The 23,466-nt window shown below is 55.1% G+C and overlaps 1 protein-coding gene across 3 annotated transcripts in view; it reads left to right on the forward strand.

The window, feature by feature from the left end:
• GSG1L (GSG1 like) overlaps window positions 1-23,466 on the forward strand; it is a 200,634-nt gene that overhangs the window by 167,577 nt on the left and 9,591 nt on the right. Inside the window, exons 5-7 of one of the 3 annotated variants that reach the window (XM_053920314.1) lie at window positions 2,787-2,954; window positions 12,294-12,563; window positions 12,700-12,797. In XM_053920314.1, the coding sequence (XP_053776289.1) occupies window positions 2,787-2,954; window positions 12,294-12,549 (424 nt within the window). In that variant the 3' untranslated portion in view covers window positions 12,550-12,563; window positions 12,700-12,797. Of the gene's footprint in view, window positions 1-2,786; window positions 2,955-3,194; window positions 3,269-12,293; window positions 12,564-12,699; window positions 12,798-17,556; window positions 17,628-23,466 lie in introns of those variants that run through there. The other 2 variants (XM_053920354.1, XM_053920406.1) reach the window with 2 other exon arrangements.

Consider the following 23,466-nt stretch of genomic DNA (forward strand, 5'->3'; position numbering starts at 1 on the left):
GAGGGGGTGGGCAGGATGGAGTGGAGTGAGGGGGGGGAAATGGGACAACTGTAATAGCATAATCAATAAATTTTAAAAAAATTTAACTCAACATGAATCATGGACCTAAATATACAATGCAAACCTGTAAAAAAATTTTTTTTTAAGTAGGAGAAAACCTTTGGGATCTAGGCCTAAACAGAGTTCTTGGACTTGATATCAAAAGCATCATAAAAATTGAGAAATTGGATCTCATCAAAATTAAACACTTTTGCTCTGTGAAAGACCTTTTTAATAGGTTGAATAGACAAGCTACAGACTGAGATAAAACATTTGTTAAGCACGTATCTGACAAAGGACTACTGTCCAGCGTATGGACACACACTTCAAGCTCAACAGCAAACAACGACAGTGGCACAGCGGTCAAACAGCGTGAGCGGACGTGCGGTCCGAGACGGCACACAGCACTTAGCCGACGAGAAGATGCTCGACACCATGAGCCATTAAGGACATGCTGTGAAAGCCACAACAAGATATCACTGCATGCCTCTCAGAATAGCTAAAATTAAAAAATAACGGCAACACCAAATGCTGGAGAGGATGTGGAGGGACGCACACATTGCTGGTAGGAACCCTACTCGGCAATAGGAAGGAGCATGCTGATAATACACGCAACTTGGGTAACTCTCCGGAGAATTGTTTTGGGTGAAAAGGCCAATTCCAAACACGCATGCTGTGTGATTCCATTTCTATGATATTCTTGAAATGACAAAACTGTGGCAATGGTTGCCAAAGGTTGGGCGGACAGTGGGAGTGGCTATAACATGGCGACTGGAGGGGTCACTGCGGTGATGGACGACAATGTTGTGTCTTGACTGCACCGGGGTCAGGGGCCTGGCCGTGTGCATTTGCAAGATGCCACCGTTGCGGGAAACTGGGTAAAGGGTACAGGGGTCTCTCTATATTATTTCTTACAACAACGTTGGCAGGCCTAGGCCGTGTGCTCACTCCTCAAGGCTGGGGGTGAGGCCAGCCCCACACAAACCACAGGGCCCGAGAGGAGGGGAGGAGTGGTCCGGTAACGGAGGGGGTGTGGGTCTGGCAAAACCAACATATGCATATTCATGGAACCCCAGGAAAAAGTCTGCTTCTCCATTCTCTGTCCTCAGGTTCTCAATTCCCTTACTCTAGCTCAAACAGACAGCCCAGACCGAACTAGAATCTTGAACTTCATCGCTCAGAGGAGGGGTAATCCGATTAAACTAGCTTTGGTCAGACATCCCGCCCTTATCCAATCATCTATGAACAGCGGGTGGAGTCACCTACTGGACCCTTTGGAGGACAGGGCAGTTCTTCGAGGGGCCAGGCTGACACCCCACAGCTGTCTAATGCAGATAGTCAGAGCTTCTGGGAGATCTCCGTGAATTAGCTCCTTATCGTGAAAGAACAGGGAACGCCTTTAATAGGCTGGGCAATAAGCAACGGATGATGATTGGCGATCCCTGGGAGGAAGGCTGTGTCCTCAGACTTCCCCCTGCTCTCCTCTGGGTGCGCTGAGGCTGAGAAAGCAAAGCCGTGGTGCCTGGGGGGAGGGGGGTGGGCTGTGCTCACTCTGAGGGGCGCAGGCGCAGTGATGCTGAGAGACCCTAGGGGTTGGCGGAGGGGGAGGCTGGGGGCTCAGGGGCGGTGCAGGCTTGGCAACAACAAAGCTGAGCCCTTCATTTGGAGCAAACCAGCCATTAAGGCAGAGACAAGGGAACAGGGACCCAGAAACCAGACCAGGGGTGAGTCGAGCAAGGCCGGTACAGCACCTCTGGTTATAAATTTTACCGCACAGTCTCACTCAGAAGAATCAGGCGCGAGGCCCTTTCTAGAGTGGGCACCGGCCACCTGAGGCTCCAGCCCCACACCGCCCTTCCCTTCTTCCCTGGCGTGGGTAGGCCAGTTCTCTCGCTCCGGCTGCTCAGCACGCACTTCAGGTGAGCACAGCCAGGAGTCCCCAGCTAGGCGTGGGGGAAGTGTGGAGCCGCGAAGGTCATTCAAGTTTAATCTCTTGGAGGGAGAGCTTGGAAACCGAGTCAGACAGAAGTGGGAAGTAGAAATGCTGATGATCGTGGTGGTAGTAATGCTAGCAAACCTTTCCGGAAGGCCGGCTAGGTACCAGGCTCTGTTCCTCTCCTTCAGTCCTGGGAACAACCCCGTGAGGTGGAGCTGCTAAAGTGGGTGTGAGGAGTATGAGGCAAGAGGTTAGGCATCCTGTCCAAGGTCATGCATGAACAGAGGTAACTTAACTCCCACAGAAAACCAGCTTTTAGGGTTCTGGTCCCCATCTATTCTCACCACCAACTTCCACTAATCTCCTCACATTCCCTTACTCCAGCATCCCAAATCTCCCACAGTTTGTGGAGTGTTCCCTACGCCTCACGCCTCCACGCCCTCGCACACGCTCTTCCCTCTCCCTGGAGAGCCCTTTCCCCTGGCAAACCCTTCCTCACCTCCCAGACCCGCACAGGCACATCTGCAGGGCGGTGGCCCTCGCTGGTGTCAGCCGCCTTGGATGGAATGGCCCGCCCTCTTTCTGCCTCCTGATAATAAACGCTGCCACATCTGCGTCACAATGTGCAGGCGCTGCTGTCTCCCACACTGGACGGTGAGGGGCGCGGGGACTAAGTCTCCTTCTTCTGCTCACAGCGGCACCTGCTTAGGTCTGGCCCGAAGAGGCAGCGTGCAGGGTGCGTGGATGTGTGGTGGGTGGGGCTCCCTGTCCCCTCCCCCTCACTGGCACCTCTGTCCTCGTCTTTCCGCAGCCTGGCGTGGGGCTCCTTTACCTGCTGCATGGCAGCCTCTGTCACCACACTCAACTCCTACACCAAGACGGTCATTGAGTTCCGGCACAAGCGCAAGGTCTTTGAGCAGGGCTACCGGGAGGAGCCGACCTTCATTGACCCTGAGGCCATCAAGTACTTCCGGGAGAGGTCAGTGCACATGGGGTCACCTGTGGCTGCCAGCAGAAGTGTTCTGGGGTGGGGGTGGGGATGTGGGGTAGAAGGAGCAGGTTGGGTGAGGCAGGGTTTAGACTCCACTATGTTGGAATATCTGGGACATTTTAATGTTTTATGGGGCCTGTGGCTGCCTTGAGCTTAGGTAATCAGAGCCTGCGAAACCTGGAAGGGAATCAAGGTGGAGTGTTTGCCGTTTGACCCCTGTCTTCTTAGAACCAAGATAGGGACATACAAAGGCTGAACCAAGGTTTCCGTCTTGGGCTGTCACAGCACTGAGTGACGAGAAGACCCAGTGTGGGGCTGCTGCTGGCTGCTGGAGGAGGGCTCCTCAAGGTCAGGGGCCAGATCTGATCTGCTGAGTCTGTGTCCAGCTGGGAACAGAGGAGGTGACAATAAACGGTGGATGGATGGTTGGGCCGTTGGGCGTGTGGAAGGACGGTAGCATGCATTCACGGGTGGACGACGGGTATGTGGGCGCGTGGACGGATGGATGATGGGTGGCTGGGAGGACAGACGGGCAGATGGTTAGCATGTTTCCTGGACCACCTCCTAAATAAACTACCTTGCCCAGATTCTTATCACATAGTCGGCTTCGGGGGGAGTAATTGGACATGCAGTAATGTCCTTCAGTGGCAGAGAAGAGAAAGGGCCTCAGTACAGAGTCTGAGGAGGAAAAGGAGGAGGAGGCTGTGCGGCTGGGCAGTGTTGAGGAGTTGGGCTGTCTGTGGGGCACGTGGAAGAGTTTCAGTCCCAGGAGTCATGTGGTGGGGGCCACACAGGGCCCTCGCTCTGATGCCATTGTCTCTCCTCAGCCACGTGGGCCTCCTTTCTGTTTTGTGAACACTGCAAGCTCAGACCCACCTCAGGCCCTTTGCACCTGCTGTACACCTGCCTGAAATACTCACCTGGCTGGCTCACCCAGGTCTCTGCTCAGTGAGGTCTTCCTTAATCAGTGGATCTAAATTTGCACACCCCCAAATACCCTGTCCTATTACTCGTTAACCCATCGCTATTGTTTCCATAGCACCTATACAATCTAACATTATTCTATATATTTATCTGTTCGATAGTTCATAGACTGTGAGCTCCATGAGAAGGGCTTTGCTGTATTGCCACTGTATTCTAAGCACCTAGAACTGGGCCAGGCTCCTAACAGATGCTCACTAAATTTTCCGTGTGTGTGACCAGCTGAATGCTCCTCTTTGGAGACCTCAGCCCTGACTACCTCGTGCCCTTTCAGCTCTATCCCCACCATGGTCGGGCAGATTCAGCATCCCCATACACCCACGCCAAAGTTCCAGGTCAGGTTCAGACCCAGGCCAGTCAGCTGTGGCCAGGCGGTCAGGCTAACCTGGCACATGGGCCTGCCTCGCCCACAGCTGTGGCCACAGCATGTTCAGTAGGAAGGAGGTGGTGACCGGCATAGCATGGGGCCCATGGTAGGCGCTCAGGAAATGTTTATAGATGCCATATAAACAGCCTGATGTCTAAAACCATCCCATTAACTGCATCAGTCACCTTGGCTATGGGAGAGCGGGGGACATCCGTGGGCAACCTTGTTTTGCTGAGGCAGAAAACAAGACAGCTTCGTACCAGGAAGCTGCTGTTTGCCGGTGCCCCGGTTCGAATGGTCCCCACGACTCGGGGGAAAACGCCTCCCAGCACACGTGCAGAGTATCGGTTTGCCCGTTCATAACCTGACCGTTGTGCAGAGGTTCATCCAATTATTTCCCTTCTTCTCTGAGGAGAGCATGTCAGGGTAACTGGGCTGTTCTAATTTTTTCTTTTCCTTTTCCTCCGTTGTGTGTGTGTGTGTGCGCGCTCCTCCCCTGCAAAGCGCTCGGAGCACACAGACAGATCTCTGCACGGGTTTGCAGGTGGCCCAGAAGCAGGGCTGGAATCCCGCAGGGGCCAGCGTCCCCCAAACCGCAGCCAGGGACACGGGGAGGAGACCCGCGGTCCCACCTGCCCATCTTTCCTGCCCTTGGGGGACAGGGGTGCTGTAGAAAGAGCAGGGGTTTGGAGGCCCCGGCCTCAGTGAGTTTTCTGGTTCTGTGGCTTTGCTGCTGTGTGACTTGGGGCAGGCAAGAAGCCCCCCGGGGCCGGTTTCCTCTGACCCACAGTGGGAGAGCCAGAGCTCTGGGCTGCTGGGAAGACGCAAACATGGTAAGGCAGGTAATGTGCTGGGTGGTGCCGGGCACATGGAGAGGGTTTTGTGTGAAGTGTAAAGCTTGGGAATGGTTAGCCCAGGATGAGGTGGAGACAACGTTTTAGGTGTTAGGGTTTTAATAGTCACATTAATAACCACAGCTGACCCTTCTTCGGTGCTCGCCCTGTGCCAGGCACTCCTCTAAATGCTTTGGGTGTTAATTCTGCAGCACCTCTGTGAGGCAGCAGAGGTGTCCCATTTTATAGTTGCAAAATCAAGGCACAGAAAGGTGAAGGAACTTGCCCATGGTCACACAGCTGGTAAGTGCAAGAGCTTGCATTTGAACCGGGTCAGTCACCGTGATGTGGGCTGCCCAGGACTGACCGGCAGTCTCTGCCGGCACCGAGGGGTCCACCGAGGGCCTCAGCAGGAGGGCAGGTGAGGTGCAAGGCAGGCCCGAGAGCAGAGTGGGTGTGGGAGGGTCCAGGCCCTGGAGGGGCAGGGTCCCTGAGTCCCGCTGCTGCCCGCGGCTCCTGTCAGCAGGTGAGGCAAGTGTGGGACCGGCTTCCCCTCAGCCTGTCCTGCCAAACCACAGCCCTGCCCCACCGGGGCCTGTTTGAGTTTGCTGTGCAGGAGCGGGCCTGTTGAGGGTCTGAGGAGCAGGTGGGCAGATTTGGAGAGGTTTTCAGGGGCTCCGGGAAGTGGTGGTGTGTGGAAGAACGGTGCGCGTGTGTGCACGTGCGTGGGGCTAGCGTGCGCACATGTGGGGTTGGGGTGGAGGGAGTCTCCACCTCCTGACGAGCAGCCTCACTTGCTAGAGGAAACTTCTGGAATTAAACCTCGTGTGTTGTCCCCAAGGAGGGCATCTTAATGAGGCCTCAGAAGGGGAGGGTTGGGACGGGAGGACTGGGAGGGGAAGAGTGGGAGACACCGAATGAAAGGTAAGGATTTGCGGATCGGGGCTTTCAAGAAAGCTTAAAACTCAGACCTGGTTTAACAACGTGGGGAAGAAAATGAGTCCCCCGGCTGGGCTGGACTCGGGGAATTCGGCCCTACTGAACACCCCCCCCACCCCCCACCTCCCAAGAGAAGGCCGCAGGGAGCGAAAGGCTGGGCAAGAGGGCAGCTCCTGCTCCCTCAAGCCGCTCGGGTCACTTCACTTGCTCTGCAGCATGTACTTCTCTGAACTTCCTCGTTAATTCACTTACTTTCTCGCTTGCATCTCCCTCCTCCCATGTGCAAACCTCGAGAGCTTGTCCTATGTGGTTTCCACTCGGTCCCGGTCCCCAGGACCCCAGGGCTCAATAATCTATTCCTAATAATGATGTTACCAGTGACACTGCAGAGCTGTACAGTGCCTTCTGTGTCCCGCTCTGCCTGGGGCCTCACCTGCCCGCACCCACTGCGTGCGGGAGAAGGGAGACAGAGACCAGGCCTGGAACTGCTGTGGCTCACGGGTTGGGTTGTGAGTGCCCCGGTGAGTCGCTTCCCCTCTCCGGACCTCAGTTATCCTGGCTGGAAAATGGGCCAGCGTTTTTTCTCAAAGCTTAGTTGTGAGGATTACATGAGATGATGCAATTAAGCTTCACACACAAAACCCTCGTCCCCCTCTCCCTCCCCCGATCCCAGCCAGAAACTGCCCTCTGTGCAGGGGAGGACGCACTGCCCACCCAATAAAGGGGCACAGTGCATGTGTGTATTGGGGGTCCTTGGAGAATTCTACCTGGAGATGTACTTTGTACCCCATGGTGCTTTTAAAATTCTTTTTTAATTTTTATTATACTTTATTGATTATGGTATTACAGTTGTCCTGATTTTTCCCCCTTTGCCCCTCTCTACCCAGCACCCCAATTCCCTCAGGCAGTCCCCACACCATTGTTCGTGTCCATGGGTCATGCGTATAAGTCCTTTGGTTACTCCAATTCCTATACTGTACTTTACATCCCCCTGGCTATTCTGTGACTACCTATTTGTACTTCTTAATCCCCTCACCTCTTCACCCATTCCCCCACACTCCTCTCCCATCTGTCACCCATCAAAATGCTCATATCCATGATTCTGTCTCTGTCCTTCTTGTTTGCTTAGTTTGTTTTTTAGATTTAATTGTTGATAGATATGTATGTATTGCCATTTTATTGTTCATAGTTTTGATCTTCTTTTTCTTAAATGAGTCCCTTTAACATTTCATAATATAATGGTTTGGTGACAATGAACTCCTTTAGTTTTACCTTGTCTGAGAATCCCTTTACTGTATTTAGAATGCCCTTCGATTCTAAATGATAGCTTTGCTGGGTAGAGCAGTCTTGGCTGTAGGTTCCTGCTTTTCATGACTTTGAATATTTCTTGCCAAACCCCTCTAGCCTGAAAAGTTTCCTTTGAGAAATCAGCTGACAGTCTCATGGGAACGGCCCTGTATGTAACTAACTGCTTTTCTCTTGATGCTTTTATGATTCTCTCTTTATCTTTAACCTTTGGCATTTTAATGATGATGTGTCTTGGAGAGGGCCTCTTTGCATCATTCTAGTTTGGGACTCTGTGCTTCCTAGACTTGCATGTCTATTTCCTTCACCAAATTAAGGACATTTTCTTTCATTATTTTTTTCAAATAAAGTTCTAATTTCTTGCTCTCTCTCTTCTCCTTCTGGCACCTCTATGATGTGAATGTTGGACCTCTTGAAGTTGTCCCAGAGGCTGCTTGTATTTCCTCATTTTTTTGGATTTTTTTTCTTCTTGTTGTTCTGATTGATTGTTTTTGGTTCCTTATATTCCAGATCATTGATTTGATTCTCAGCTTCATCCACTTTACTGTTGTTTCCCTGTAAACTATTCTTTATTTCAATTAGTGTTTCCTTCATTTCTAACTGGGTCTTTTTAATGCTGCTGAGGTCCTCACTAAGTTCCTTGAGCATCCTTATAACCAGTGTTTTGAACTTGGCATCTGATAGATTGTTTATCCCCATTTCGTTTAGTTCTTTTTCTGGAGTTTTGATCTGTTCTTTATTTGGGCCATGGTTCTTTGTCTACTCAATTTGGCGGCCTTCCTGTGTTTGTTTCTGTGTATTAGGTAGAGCTACTTTGACTCCCTGTCTTGGTAGTATGGCCTAATGCAGTAGGTGTCCTGTAGGGTCCAGTGGCACAGCCTCCTCTATCACCTTAGCTGGGTACTCAAGGTGTGCCCTTCATGTGGGCTGAGTACACCCTCCTCTTGTAGTTGAGCCTTGGTTGCTGTTGGCAGATTAATGAGAGATTTACCCAGGTCAGTGAGCTGCAAGGGCTGGCTGTGACCACTGGCCACCAACCTCTGTCCTCTGTGGAGAGTCAGCTGTGCAGGGACAGGGTGGTGGTGCTCCAACATGATCGGTAGCAGTCCTCTGGGTGCACTGACCCCTGGGTTTCCCAGGTGGTGCAGGCCAAGGTCATCCTCCACCTGTGTTTTGCCTGAGGCCCCCCTGCCTAAGCTATAAAGCAATCTAGACGGCTGCTACTTGTGCTGGGTTTGGAGATTCCCAGGCAAAGTCAGACTGTGAATCTAAGCTGGCTGCTGCTAGTGCTGGGCCTGGAGCTCATTGAGGCCAGTGGGTGCTTCTTTGATAGGATTTAGGAGCCAAGACCAGCCATTCATATAGAAAAGCAGCTTGGGTGGGCCCATAATTTGGGTGCACCAGAGTCTCTGGGGATGTCCAAAGTGGGTCACACAGTGTTAGCCCAGTTGGTAGAGTCTCAGGTATGGCACCAACTTACCGGCTCTGTGGGGGAGGGTTTAGGAAGGGGACAATGGGCTCTGCTCTCCTTGACTGTAGACACTTCAGTTTCTTCCTCTAGGCCACTGTGCCTTTCAAGCTGCTACCCCAGTGCTGGAGTTCAGAGGGAGTGAGTCTGTGTGTGGGTTCTTTAAAACTTCTTGGGACTGCAGAAGTTTCTTCTACCCACTCAGTCCCACTGGTTTTTGCAGCCAGAAGTTATGGAGACTTATCTTCCTGGCTCTGGAACGCTGGTCTGGGGGCCTGGTGTGGGGCTGGGACTCCTCGCTCCTGAGATAGCCCTCCTGAATTTATATCCACCACACATGGGTGTGGGACCAGCCCATTCCACATCTGAATGCCTCCTACCAGCCTGGATGGATGTGGTTTCTTTAATTCTGTCGTTGTCAGATCCCCATTCAACTCGATTTCTGATGGTTTTGAGTGATGGTTGTTCTATATTTTAGTTGCAATTTTGATGTGGTTGTGCAAAGAGGTGAGCCATGTCTGTCTACACCACCATCTTGACTGGAAGTCCTTAAAAATCTTAAATTTTGTCTGAGTTTTAAAAATCAGGAGATTTCATGTTTAAAAAATTAAGGTGTTTGGCTTGTGATGAGAAAGCAGAGGGTCTGGCCACACTGGGCCCCAGTTCCTGCATCGTGACTAGAGGCTGAGAGGGGAGCACCTACCTCCCTCAGAGACTTGCAAGTTTAGGGTGGGGGGGGGGCGTGCTGGCTCTGGGGCTGGTGAGTGCAGCAAAGGGCCCTGAGTTTGTCATGTGTCTACTGGAGGGGAGTCTGGGGAGAGGGCTGAGGCCCAGCCCAGGGGTTACAGCATAGAAAATCCTTCATAGATGAGACCCTCAAGCCCAGTTTTTAAAGACACGCACAGCACTCACCAGCCAGGTGGGCAATATGTGTGAGAAGGCTTTGGTGTGATCTGAGGCTAGAGGAGCGCTGGGAGTTGGGCCTGGGCCTCTCATCTCTCTCATCCGCCCAGTGCGTTGGGGTGGAGGCTGGCAGCAGCTGGGATATGAGAAGGTGGAGTAAGTACCTGCTCCAACCTCAGTCCTGGGAGCCAGCCCTCACCAGCTGAGGCTGGTGCAGAAAGGGTTCAGGGACCCCAGCCCCCACCAACTCTGTTCCCCTGTGTGTTGTAAGGAAACTTTTGGAAGGAGGGAGGGCTAGTCTCCACTTCCTCCCACTCACAGTAGGACCCTGTGCAGTCTGCCCGCCCCCGACAGAGATCCCAGCAGCCCGACTCCCCACACTCATCATCCTCCCTGTGCCTCTCCCGCCAGATCCTCTGTTCCACCACAGGGCAGAGATCCCAGGGTCAGTTCTGGGATCTGAGATCTGAGATCTCTCCTCATTTGCAATTAGCCTCAATGGCCACAGCTGTGCCAGGACCCCCACATTCTTACTCCACTCCAGACAACAGACTCCAAATCCAGCTGTCTCTCTGGCGTTTCCACTTTGTGTTCTCAAAGGCAACAAGAATCAGCATGGCCAGGATCCACTCAGGACGGTGCCCCCAAACCCAGTCCTATTTCTGTGTCTCTCTCCATGGTGGTCCTGCTTGCACCAGCCAGCCATCCGCAGTCCTCACACCCCCATGTCCAGCTCACCCCAAGCCCAGCGCATTTCCACAGGTAGCTCACTTCTCTCGGCCTCCACCCCTTACCCTGCTGGACATCCAATGTGATCAATCCCACATCTGACTTTGCCCCCCTGGCCTGTCCTCCCCCAGCAGCCAGAATGCTATAGCTTCACTCTGCTAATGTGATCAGGTGCCTGTACCCCATCTTTCTGCTTACATCAATGCACTGACTTCCCACAGCTCCAGGACAGAGGTCTAGCTCCTTGACATCACTTTTGAAGCACTGCCACTGCCTAGCCGCATGGTGGACCCCAGTTCCTGCTGCACACCACGCCCCTCCGCCCCTCCGCAGTTCCCCAGACACGTCATTCTCCTGCCTCCACGTTGCTGCTGACCTGCCAGCCTCTCTGCCTAGAGCGCCCCCGCTCCCTGCCTTGATATTGGGCCTTCAGGTCCTAACTCAAATATGGATTCTGGGCCATCTCTCTGGCAGGTCATCCCGGCCAAGGTGACCTTTGCCTCCTGGTGGCTGCCAGCGGCCTGGCTGGCACAGCCTTTCCCCAGCCACGTGAGCATGCCCATGCCCAGGCATGCCCATCTCTGCTGCTTTGCTCACCATTCGCTCTCCTTGTAGCCATGGCTGGGCTGTGGAAGGAGCTTTTGAAAGAAATCAAGGCTGGAGGTTTCCACGTTGTGCTGGGGCCCTTGGGACCCCCCTGGAGGATGTTGAGGGTGGGGGTGGGGCTTGGGGGTGGGACTCCGCTAATGCTAGTGATTGTTTTTCTAAGTAATTATCTCCAACCCATGCACTTCTGAAAATAATCTCAAGGTGATAATATCTAGACATTTCTTTTCAAAACCCAGTATGGAGAAAGGGGAGACAAAACTGTCAAGTACACAAAGATTAGGGGAGGGTGCTCACACTGTGGATAGCTTTACCTTCTCTGCATTTCCCAAATTTTCTTACTGTGATAATATTACTCATAAAATGGGGAAGGGAAGAAAGAACCTTTTTAAAAATCCATTTATTTTCCCTCTATCTTGTGATGGCACGTACGAGGTGTGGAGCCTTAGTTTCCTACCTGTGGCCATTTGTTTCCCAATATTCCCTTTAACCCCACTTTGCTCTATTGTAAATGGATTGCTGCAAAATCCCCGAGTTCTTCGTCCCCTGCAGCTGCGTCCATCCGAGGGATTTCACCCGAGACTCATCCGATAGCAGCTCCCTCACACCCGTCTCTTTCCACTCTCACTGCCTGAGCACTACTTCTCGGCGATGCCTCATGCCTCAGCGCTCCTTACTGGGGTCTGTGGAAACCTCTGCCTCCCCCCCAGAGGAGTGCGGGGCCCAGAACTTGGGGCTGGTGTTTGGAGATGCAGGGCCCTCGCTCAGCTCCCACGGTTACCCGGTTAGTTGTGAAGGGAGAGCAAAGAGCACCGAACAGCCCTTGGGGTGGGGACTGGTCAAAGGGATGGGGAGGATGTGTGGAAGGACAGCCACTCCCTGTTCCCCCTGAGTATCAGCCAGCGGAGGGGACATGGCAAGCGGGAGGGCGTTGGCTGGGAGGGCTCCTGGCAGCCTTGTGCCCCACCGTCACTACTGCTGGCTCCTCGGTGATGCCCATCTGTGGCCAGGACTGTGGGGAGCACGCTGCAGGCCTGGGTCCGCTGGGCAGCAGCCTTGAGCTGGGGGAGGACAACTGGGCCTAAGCCTAGCGAGGCCCGCACACACCCAAAGCTGGGCTCCAGGACCTGGCCCTTCAAATGTGGTCCGGGGCCCAACTGCATGGGCCTCACCTGGGAACCTCTTACAAATGCAAGATCTCAGGCCCCACCCACCCCAGACCTGCCCAATCGGAACCCGCACTTAACAAGCTGCTCGGATGACCTGGGGCACCGCCAAGTTTGCGAACCTGAACCTTCGGGCTGGAGGGCAGAGCAGGTGCAGCCCTGCCAGGCCCCGGGAAGTGGACGTGGCAGCAGAGGCTGGCGGGTACAGGAGGGCGCTGCAGACCAGGGCTGTTCGAGGAGTGGTCCCCAGACCAGTGCCCGTTTGCGAGCCTCCCCAGCCACGTAAGGACAGAAATGGAGGTGAGTGCTGGGAGACTCTCATAGCAAGTTAGTATCGCTGGGACACCCAGCTTGCCTTTTGCAGGTTATTTTTTTAAATTTCATTTTCTAGTAACTAATTTTTATTGTATTTTATTTAAAAACGGGTCCAAGGTAGACTGAAAATGAAGGAGGAGGACCGAGTGCCTTGTCACAGAATTGGAGAAGCACAGAGCATGGACTGTCAGCTCATACCAGGAAGGGGCTGGAGACTGGGGTCATGGCGGCCAGCCGGGGGCCAGTGGGAGGGCCGGCTTGGAGGACACAGGCTGGGCCCTGGGGCTGGAGAGCATGCTGGCCGAGATGGGACCTGGCGGGACCCTTGCTGGGCCCCAGCTGCGGTGGCCAATCCAGCCCTGGAATTAGGGGTGCAGGTCCTGGGGAGATGAGTCATTGGTTCCGGCCTGCCATTGAACCCTCGAACCCTCGGAGACCCTGCTTCCATCACTTGCCTGCATCCTTTTCTTCTCTCAAAAAGAGCAAATACCTGGCCTCCGTCCAATTCCAGATGTTGTGGGTCACTGGGGCAACGCTGGGTGGCAGCGCAGTGGTACCCAGCACAGCTGCTGGCACATCTGCTGGCCCCCTTCCACTAGGACCTCGCTGCGCAGGCGTACCCAGGGCATCTGACTGAGATCCCCTGCCAGCCGGGTCCCTCAGTGCGGGACACAGGGACCAATGAACCCGAGTCCGAGTCACGGCCCTGCCACTGGCCAGCTGCTCGTCAGCTGCTTCACAGCAGCTGTGCCAGGAGCAGCCACCCCACCGGAGAGCTGGTCGTGCACCCTGCCAGCACACCACCAAACTGTAAGTGACAAGCTGCTCTCAGCTTCCATTTACGTCTGTGACGTGGGGACGATAGCAATGTAGACGGCGGTAACTGCTCGGAGCACAGGCTGAGTGGGTGTGAGCAGACCACAGCGACGAGGATGCAAGCAGTTCATTTGCCTCTCACTTGCAAGTGGGAGATGGTACCTTGGATACTGTCACCTCTCCCTGGGGCTCATGCAGCCCCCTGGTCCCCACGGCGTCATCTCACTGGAGCTTCTGCTCTGACTCTCCTGGTCCCCACAGCGGGAGCTGCCTCTCCGGGGCAGGGGGCTGTGCTGTGGCCCTGGGTTCCCTCTGCCCAGAATCCAGGAGTGTTTGATACTTTGAAGCCTTTTCTGTTTCTTCCAAAGCATCCTTTTTCCTCAGGCAACAAGTGGGTCAGGTTGGATGATGGACAGAGGAAGGGGTGTGCGGGCTTGGGGGCAGCACTGGTTGGGATGACACCCTTCCTCATCAGGAACTAGGAGGTGGAGTCACACAGTGGCAGCCCGTAGAGGCCCAGGGATGAGGAAGGTGGTGATGACGGTCGTGACGACACTGAAGATGGCGGCGAGAGCCGAGCGGGGCTCTGAGAGCCATAAACAGAGGCACTAACGCGTTTCGAAACTCAGTCTTACAACCGCCCTAAGAGGCAGGTACGTTATTGTGCCCATTTATCGGGTGAGAAAATCAAGGCTCGAGATGACAGGGATGTGCCCAGACTCCAACAGCTCACAGAGGAGACGCCCGCATCCCAGAGAGGAGGCGACCCAGCACGTCAGGCGCACAGGGTTCCCCCCGCTGCCCCTTCTGACCACTGTTCACCCCAAGCACTCCATTCAGGGCACTCATTTAAATGTGTGGGTGATTTTCCACGTCATCGGGTTAAAAAGAAAAAAGGCCTATCTTCAGAAAGCACATACCATGCTCTCTAGGAAATTACAGTTCAAATCCAAGGCATTGTCACCTGGTGACATTTGCAATTGTTCCTCTCTTTTCTACACAAAGCTCAGCACCCTGGGGACCCCCAGCGACCCCCCCCGAGGGTCGTCAGCCCTTGCCATGGCCACTGGCACATTCGCCACTCACTGGATGGCTGTCAACCCTGCGGGTCTGCCGCTTTCACCGGCGAATCTGGTGGCGAGGGCCGCGCCTGCTCAAGGAATCCACTCTTTCCAGAGTGGCAGCGGGGTGCCCTGGAAGGCAGGCAGGCCCCTCTCGAGCAGTGAGCGAGTCCCCAGCTTTCGTGCTGCTCCGGCTCAACTCCCCCATGGAGCCCCTGCTGGTCCTGACGGCACAAGTGGCTCCCAGCCCTGGCTGCACATCCCATCACTGGGCAATGGAAAGCTCCCCCAGGGGTCTTCGGTGGGTCTCCGAGTGGATGAGAACAGCCGACTGGACCAGAGGTTAACCCACTGTCTCCCACAAGCGATCCAGCCACCACCTGCTGTACACGATGTTTACTAAACAACACACCCATTTATTGGCGTATTGTCTGCGCTGCTTGGAACTATGAGGGCAGCTGAGTAGCTGGTCACCAAGCCTCACATACTTGCCATCTACATCTTTATAGAAAAAGTTTGCCAACTCCTGGATCAGACAGTTAGTCCACCCTTATTCAACCTTCTTAGTAACCTCCAGCCTTAACCTGAGTAGCAGGCTTCTCCAGGGCAGACCTCTCTGAGTTGTCATCCCTCAGCCCCCAAGGGTAGCACGAGGCCTGGCCCAGAGCGGACGCTCACTCACTGGCAGGTGACCCTTGAAATATTAACTATTGAACCAAGCAAGGTTTGGGTGACCAGGAAGAGGAGCGGCCATGCCAGGCAGGGCTGGTTCTTGCTTGCTGGCCCCTCCCCCAAGGCTGAGGCTCTCGACAGAGGCCCAGGAGGTGCCCAGCACCAGGCCTGGAGGAAGGTGATCTAAGATAAGAAGCCATGAGAGCGGGGAGCCCGGGACAACCAGGGAATGGGTTCAGAGGTACGGCTGTGAAGTGCAGGTGGACATGGTATTGACTGACTCTGCGATGCTGGACGTGATGTGACCCGGCAGGTGGCGCTCAGGGAGGAGGATGGGCCCGGTCACCTGGCCCAGCTGTTAGAATCCAGCTGCGGCTTCGTGGCCGGCAATACTCCAGCCTTGGGCACCCTGTGGCCGGGGGCTCAACATCTTGCTAGACGTGCATGCGGCGTCACTTAGGACAGTGAAAAAACAGGCAAAACACCCGAACGTCTATCAACAGGGTATTGCATATTAGTTGTTTTCTTCACAAACAACTACCAGGAAAAAAGGTGAATGAGATTCGTGTGTACTGGTATAGAAAAATGTGGAAATGTATGGGAAACCTTAAAAAACCAGGCTACAAGAACGGTGTATGTAATTTGAGGCTATTTGCACAAGTATTAATTCTGAACACGTAGACACAAAACTTCTCACAGCGGCCGTACTACTACACAGAGGTGTGATTATGGGGGGACTTTTGCTCTCGTTACGGGGCTGGATTTTTTTTAAAACAAACCTGTGCTATCAGGAAAATGTTTCCACTAAAAGACACAAAATGGGACATCTTCCCTCACACGGAACCTTCCAGGGCACCAACACTCAGGCCTTTGTCCTGCCAGCAGGGGGCGCCCGGGCCACAGGGGTATCTGTAGACAAGAGTGGCGTCCAGGGTGTGCTTCCCGGGAAGCACAGGCCTGGCCCCATGGTGAGGACAGCATGGGCCATCCTCGGATGGCCTTTGGTCAACTCTAGTGCAAGCTTGTCTTTCTACTAGACAGGAAGCTCTCTGAGAACAGAGACCACGAAGAGGACATTTCTATCCACACAGAGCAGGACCTCAGGAAACTCCTGCTGAGTGAATGAATGAGCAATGAGGCAACCAGCATTCATGAGTATCTCCCCCTCCTGCTAAGGCCATTTCTGCCATCGCTCGCTTGTCACGCACCACCTCCCGTGCCTCCCCAGCCTCTGCGCATGGCTGCGCAGCTAGGAAGGAGAGGCGATAGAAAGACCCAGATGACGGGGTGGGTGTTTGCTTGGAGAGGATTGGGGCTTCCTTGCATGCGAGCAGAGAGGGTGGCAGTGGAGCAGGGTGGGGGAAGGGAAGGCCACGCTGAGGGTGCTGGGGAGTCTCGGGGAAGCACCAAAGGTGAGACATGAAGAGCGAGGTCTCAGGCAGCTGCAAGGCAAGCGAAAGGCAGAGAGGAAGGGGAAGGTGCCAGGGTGTGGCCACAGAGGAGGAGTTGGGAGTGCTCTCGGTGCTTAGGAGATAGTGGTCACCATGGTTTCTACCGCAGGGGGCACACTGTGTTTCTCTAAGGGTGGTGCATGTCGGCCTGGGCCACGGAGGGTGAGCGCACGTGGCCACGTGGCCCTGCCCTCTAGGGCCCGTCATTGGCAGGGTGGAGTTGAGGGTCTCAGTCTGGGGCCATGTCCGAGAGTTTGCAGCTCCCCCTGACCCTGTCAGCCTGCATGTGGGGCTTGTCGCTCCCCGGCCACACCAGAAGAGGCAGCCCCTCTGGGACTGTGGTGACCTTGAGAAGCCAGAGGAGAAGGAAGCCATGTGGGGACAAGCACTTTGCTGGAAGGCAGACGCCCAGGGCTCCATTTGCACGTAGAGCTGGCTTTAGAAAGTGTTTTAATTTGGTTAAGCAAACTGCCACAGCTGATGAAAGTCCGTTGCTACAAATCAGAAAACAGGTAAGTTGCAAAAAGGCTCCAGATCTGACCCCTATATTCTCATTATCCAGGGCTAGCCACCGTGAGGCTTCTGGCATACATCCAGCCGAGTAGCTTTCTGCGCACGCCAGTGCATCACTGTTTAAACAAACCACGCTGTACACATTCTTTAGTAACTTGCCATTTGCACACAATGGGACACCTTTTTGTCACAGCACGTGGGTTCGCATGGGGTTCTGCCTCCAATGTATTAGCTACGTAGCATCTTATTGGTCACGCCACCTCCCAAAGCCTCCGGTTCTGCATCTGCAAAGTGGAAATGACGACGTCCAGCTCACAGGGTTGCAGCGAGGGCCTCATGGGCAGCAGGGCAAAGCTGCTTTGCAACCCGTTCTCAGGGTGGGGGGGGGCCACACTTCCTAGTCCTGGGCCACTGCCAGTTCAGCCTGCTCTCTCTTACACAGCCTTTGGGTTCTTTTCTTTCCAGAATCGAGAAGGGGGATGGGAATGAGGAGGAGGACCTTCGCTTAGATTGCCGCCACGAGAGACACACAGCCCGTAAGTGGCCTCTCCGACAGGAGCCAGCGCACAGACCCCAGCCGTCTGCAGAGAAAGAGCCTGGCGATGAGCCAGGCGAACCTCCCCCCAAACCCCTGCTTTCTCCCACAAACACACTCTACAGATGGGGAAACTGAGGCTGGTGTCTTAGTGTAGCTAGTCCTCTGCATGCGGCAGCCTGTAGGGGTGGGGGGGGATGCTGCTAAACAAGCAGGAGGGAGAAGGGAGTGCTTAAAGGCGGGCAGGCGGCCCGCAGCACAAGCCCAGGCCCGGGCCAGCAGTGGGCCTTGAGGGGGAACTGCAACTGTGTTGCACTAACTAAGCCAGGGCGGCGGCAGTGGGCAAGCCTTGTCTGAGCCGCGGATGCTCCTGGCAGCTCAGAATGCGTTGACTTCATGTGCCTCGCTGTGGGGGACACCCGTTAGCAGACAGGTCTCTGGGCCAGCAGGCAGAGGGGAGGTAAAAGGAGAGAAGGGCCTTGCTCCAGACAGAAGAAGAAAGGCAATGGGATATTAAAGTTAAAATGGCAGAATCTCAGCTGAGCCTGCTGAATGGCCACCACGTGCTCCCTGCCCACCCCACCCCATACGAAGGGCTTTTCATGCCTGATCTCATATTCTTGCTGACCCCCACCCCCACAGAAATTACAGCCCACCTCTTGCGGGTGAGGCAATGCAGGCTCAGAGAGGTGGAGTAACTTGGCTAAGGTCGCACAGCTCAGCGAATCAGGGGCGGAGCAGTTAGAGCAGGCACTCTCAGCGCCTGCCCACACCTCTCAGCTCTTCTAGGAAGCTCTAGGGTCTCCCTGCGGGCCCCTGTGCCGGGGGCTTCCCCTGCCCGCACCGCAGAAGGTAGCGAAGCTCCCTCGCCCCAGAGCGGGACCGCCCGGAGGGCCCTGCGGGATTTGAGCCAGCTGTCCCCAGGGTTGCAGCTCGCCTGGGTTGCCCGCCTTCTTCCCTGTGCCGCTCTCCTTCTCTCCGCCCAGAGTCCCTGCCTCTCCTTAAGATCCTCCCCACTCTTGAATTCCTGCCTCAGGGTCTGCTCCTGGGGAGCCCCAAGCTAGGACAGTGACAATTTAAACCCAGCCTGACTCCAAATCCTGTGATCCTAGACTCCGAGTGAGAAATGGCTGTACCTGGCGGGAGAAGGTGGAGGAGGGTGAGGAGTGTGGGCGAGGCCTGGTTGGAAGGGAGGAGAGGGTCCGGCCTTCTCTCCGGTAGGAGGCACCTGACAGGAAGGTGATTGGCCCAGCAAACAAGGGGTGGCACTTCAGTAGACACTGGGCTCACACACCATGGTTTCATGACAGCTGTCTGTGCTAGGGTGGAGGGCTTCCTGGAGGAAGGGGTCAAGAACCAGGGTATGGAGGCAGCTGGGGAGCACCCACCTCAGAGACAACAGAGGGGATCGGAAATCCACCAGGGGGCTCAGGAAGCATAGGATAGGAACAAAGGCTGAGAGCCCCTGACACACTGCGAGTGACACCAGCTCTCCCCGCTTGGATGAAGCCTCCTCCAGCCCCCCGCAGAGCAGGCAGTACACCCTGGATGGAGAGAGACTGGGGGCTTGTTTGGGGGCAGCTGGGAAGCTGGAGGCGGAAAGGCCAAATCCTTGAGGCCTGAGGATGAAAGACAGGGGAGCCAATCTGGCCCTAACTGTAAGCCCTGGAATTAAGAATGAGGAGACGCAGGGTCAGGGGGCTGCGGAAGCCCTCCACCCCCAGCCCAGGTCCCACAGCCCCACCCCGACCTGCTACCCGCTTCATCTCCTGAGCACGAAACAGGCAGCAGCTGTGTTTGCCAGGTCAACAGCGGGTGCAAAATTCCTTCTTGTATCCTTCGACAAACACCCACCGAGTGTCCACGCCGTGCTGGCCCCACACTGGGTGCTGGGCGTACCGCTGTGAGCAAGAGCAGATCAGGCCCTCGGCTTCGTGGGGCTGAAAGTCTAGGGGGAGAGAGAACCAAGTGAGGCGTGAACCCAGGAACAAAGAAGACCACCTCGGGTGCTAAGGAGGGAACGTGTGGTGATAAAGAGGAAAGGGGAGGCTCCGTTAGGGCCACCTCTCTGAGGGCCGGGACCTAGAGGATGAGAGGAGTCAGCCAAACAAACAGCCTTCCAGGCAGAGGGGCCTGCAGGGGCAAAGTTCGGAAGCAGGAGCAGCCCGGACTAAAAGCCAGCGTTGGGGCGGGGGTGGGGGGCAGTGGGGGTAGTGGGCGCAGGGAGCAGGGGCAGCCATGGGAAGAGGAGGCTGGGCATCAGGGAGCTCAGGGCGTTGTGAGCAGGGAAGAGACTACCGGGGACTGTTTGTCGGCATCCGCATCTACAGCGATGTCTATATGCCTATATCTGTCCTCTGCGTCTCCTGCCCTCACAATTGCACACCTACTTTTGCCCACCCCTCACAGTCACTGATACATTTACCCACCTCCATGTCCATCCCATCCCTCCCACCACCTGCAATCTGGGGGAGGCCTGGGGAGCAAGACCAGGCCCGCAGAGCAGCTGGCACGGCGTTGCTGTCATTCCGGGAGGGCGATGGTGGCCGGAGAGAAAACAGAGATGACGGTGGGTGGGCTCCAGGACGCTCTGCTGGAAGGATTGTCAGGGTCTCGGTCTGGGTTCCCCCGGAAGCAGGTCCTGAGATAAGGGTTCAACCGCAAGTAGCAGGCCACTTGCTTATTTGGGTGACCTCAGAAAACCCCAGTAGGAGCAGGCCAGGGGGACTAAGCCTGGAAAGGCAGGTGGCGGCCAAAGGCACATTGGCTGGTTGGTTAGCACGTCTAGAGAGGGACTCGGGCAGTTAGCGCCAAGCCCGCAGGACTCAGTCCCCCGCCAGACACGAGGGCTGTGTTCGGTCAGAGTGTGAGGGCCGCTGTGTGGGGCGGATGCGTGAATTTCTTGGGACAGCGGGGTGGGCAGGGGAATGCCCAGGCGCAATTGGGGGTCAGCAGTGTGTCCACCTCGGGTACTGTGGGGGGACAGGTTTGTGGGACACGGTGTTGCTTTGCGTCAGTCTGAGGGGTGGCCGGGGATGGAGAGGGTTGAAACTGAGGGACTGCTGAGACCCGTCAGGGAGAATGGGTGGGGTACAGAGAGGCAGTGAAGCAATGCGGCCCTAACTCTCTGAGGCTCAAGGGGAAGCGTGGGAGGCAGGGGGCAGGGGCTGGGAGCTGCCTTTGAGGTTTCCAGTCCCAGTTTCCTGGGGAAGAAAAGAACCCAGACCCCACAGCACCTCTGCCAGGTGTGTCTTGTACCAGGTAGCTGAGCTAGCAGGGATGGCTGACTTTCCCAGCAGGCAGGGGTGGTGCTGGGGACTCAGTTAAAAGAATGAGGGAGAAAGAGACCCCATGTGCAGTCAGAACTAAGAGAGGAGCCGCCCGAAAGTGGGCTGCAATGCCAGCGTGAGAGCTCTGGTCACGCTAATCACCCCAAGGTGAGCCTGCGGCCGGTGAAAGTCGTTTATTCATTCACTTATTCACCAGCCTTCACTAAAGATGCTTCCTGGGTGGTGGGGGGGGGGGGGGCCATGCTGGAGCATGGAGAGAAATAGGCATGACCCGGGGCGGGGCAGCTCCCCAGGCACCGCTATTTGGTGTGGTCAGAGTGACGCAGAGGTCCGTGGAGGTGCCTCAAGGCTCTGGGTGAGGATGGAGGGCAGGAGGAGGAGGCGTGGGGACACGGTACTTAGCCGCGGGTGATCCAGCCTGGTAGAATTCTATACCTGTTCTGGTGACACCTGGCCTTGATGATGATAATACCCACCGGGAAGGATTAAGTGCCACCAGGTCTGATGATAACATCTCAGCCTCATGTGTGTGCTGAGGACTTCACCTTCTTCCATTCCTTTCATCCTGAATACAGCCCCATTTTACAGACAGGGCAAGTGAGGCCCAGGGGAGTCACAGCTGTGCCAGGAAAGGGCAGGGCTGGGATTTGCACCCAGCCTGGCTCCAGAGGCCAAACGCTGGACACACCCCACCTGCCAAGCCTGGGCAGCTACGGGGACACAGGGCCCAGCCCCCGTGGCCTTGGCCCTCATGGAGCTCACGGGCTGGACGAGCAGCCTGATCAGACTGTCCAGGGAGAAAACTCCATCTCCAGAATGTAGTCTCTTAGCTGCGAGTGAGTTTTTGGCCAAAAAAATATTTTGGAAACGCCTGGACCAGTTTTGCAATATTTCTGCACCAAGCAGCTGCTCCGTTCTGTGGTGGGCTGACTTGTGGGCCCAAGGGATGGGGAGGAGGAACGCCAGGGAGCCTGTGTGTTATTAAACACTTTCCCTGCGCAGGTCTCTGCTAAGCGCACCCCAGCCGGCTCCCCTCCGGGGATGGCTGTCGCAGCCCTGGGAAGAAAGGCGGGCTATTCTTGTGCAAATGGAAAAACCAAGGAGCTGCAAGGCAAACTGACTTTGCTGAGAACTTCGGTCCCCTGGAGCTGTGACGCCCTGGGCTTCTTATCTATCTTTCCCATGACCGGACCCAGGCTGTTCCTGCACTGGCCCTGAATGCTGGACCTCCTCTCCTCATTCTCCACCCCTCGTTCTGCTCCAGCCACTTGTGTGTGTTTCTTTCTTGAACATACAAAACATTGCCTCCACAGGGCCTTTGCACGTGCTGTTCTCTCTGCCCGGAATGCTCTCCCTCTAAAGCTTTGCATGGCTGGCTTTGCCCCGTCTTTGTCTCAGCCAAAAGGCCGCTTCCTCAGAGAAGCTTCCCTGAGCTGCACCAGCTTCCCCAGCTGCCCTCCTGTTGCCTTCCTTTCTGTTTGCTGTAGTGTCTGTCCCACCCTGAAACTGACTTTTATATTTACATACTTGGTTTTTGTTTTGCTGTCTCTCCCCACCAGCCTCCATGAGAACAGACACCCTGTCTTGCTCTGTTTTCATCTGTATCCTGACAGCCTAGAGCAATGCATGGCACACAGTAGGTGCTCAATCACTGGCTCTAAACCTCCAATTTTCTCCACTCTTTCCCACCTGAGCAGCCACTTTCACATAAACAGTGACATGAACATCCAGTTACCTTAACTGCTCCAAATTTGCTGTTTTTTTTCTTGTGCTACTGTGATATGGATTCTGCCATAATTTTTTTTTTCCTGAGGTAAGAGTTTGCTTTTGAAAACTGCTCTGGGGCCCTGCAGTGCCACCAGCTAGCTCAGAAGCACATCAGATGTGACATTTAAGGAGAGGATGCTGCCTTATGGTCCAGGTGTCTGCATCTTCCTTTCAGGGGCAACTGGGGTTTGCAGCTGATTGCAGTTGTCAAGTTCAATGCCCAAGACAAGCCTTTGATTTCACCAGGTGTGTCTGTAAGGCTGCGCTGGGTGAGATGCTGTCACTCGCTGGGTACAGAGGTGGCTTCTGGGAGCTCTGTCTAGACGAATCTCTGCCACTGCTGCCCTCAGAATAGCAGAGGGGGTTGCAAGGAAGAGTTTTCTGGACCCAGAGCAACTTGGCATTTTTATTAGATCAGGATCAAATCCAATATAGTCCTGCTCGAGTCTGCTCCTTTATTAAAATGGAAACAGACAATATTTCTGAAGTAATTATCGATGCTAACTTGGGCGCACAGGCGGGCTTGCAGCCTGGAGATGCCTGCCACTGGGCGGGGAGACCCGAGCCAACACACAACCAGGATCACCTTGGGGGTTCCTTAAGATGCAGGCTCGGGAGGGGCGAGCAGGGCCTGGGACTCTGCATTTCTGACAAGCCCCCAGGGTGTCTGCTGCGCCACAGACTGGATTCTGAGCCTGGGCTGCCACCGGCCCCTCTGAGGCTGCTGTCAGCAGTGAGGCTGCATTTGCCCCTTGCCTGGGCCGTTCAACAGCTTCTAGTTGG

The sequence above is a fragment of the Desmodus rotundus genome, chromosome 1, assembly GCF_022682495.2.
Source record: "Desmodus rotundus isolate HL8 chromosome 1, HLdesRot8A.1, whole genome shotgun sequence".
Taxonomy (NCBI): Eukaryota; Metazoa; Chordata; class Mammalia; order Chiroptera; family Phyllostomidae; genus Desmodus; species Desmodus rotundus.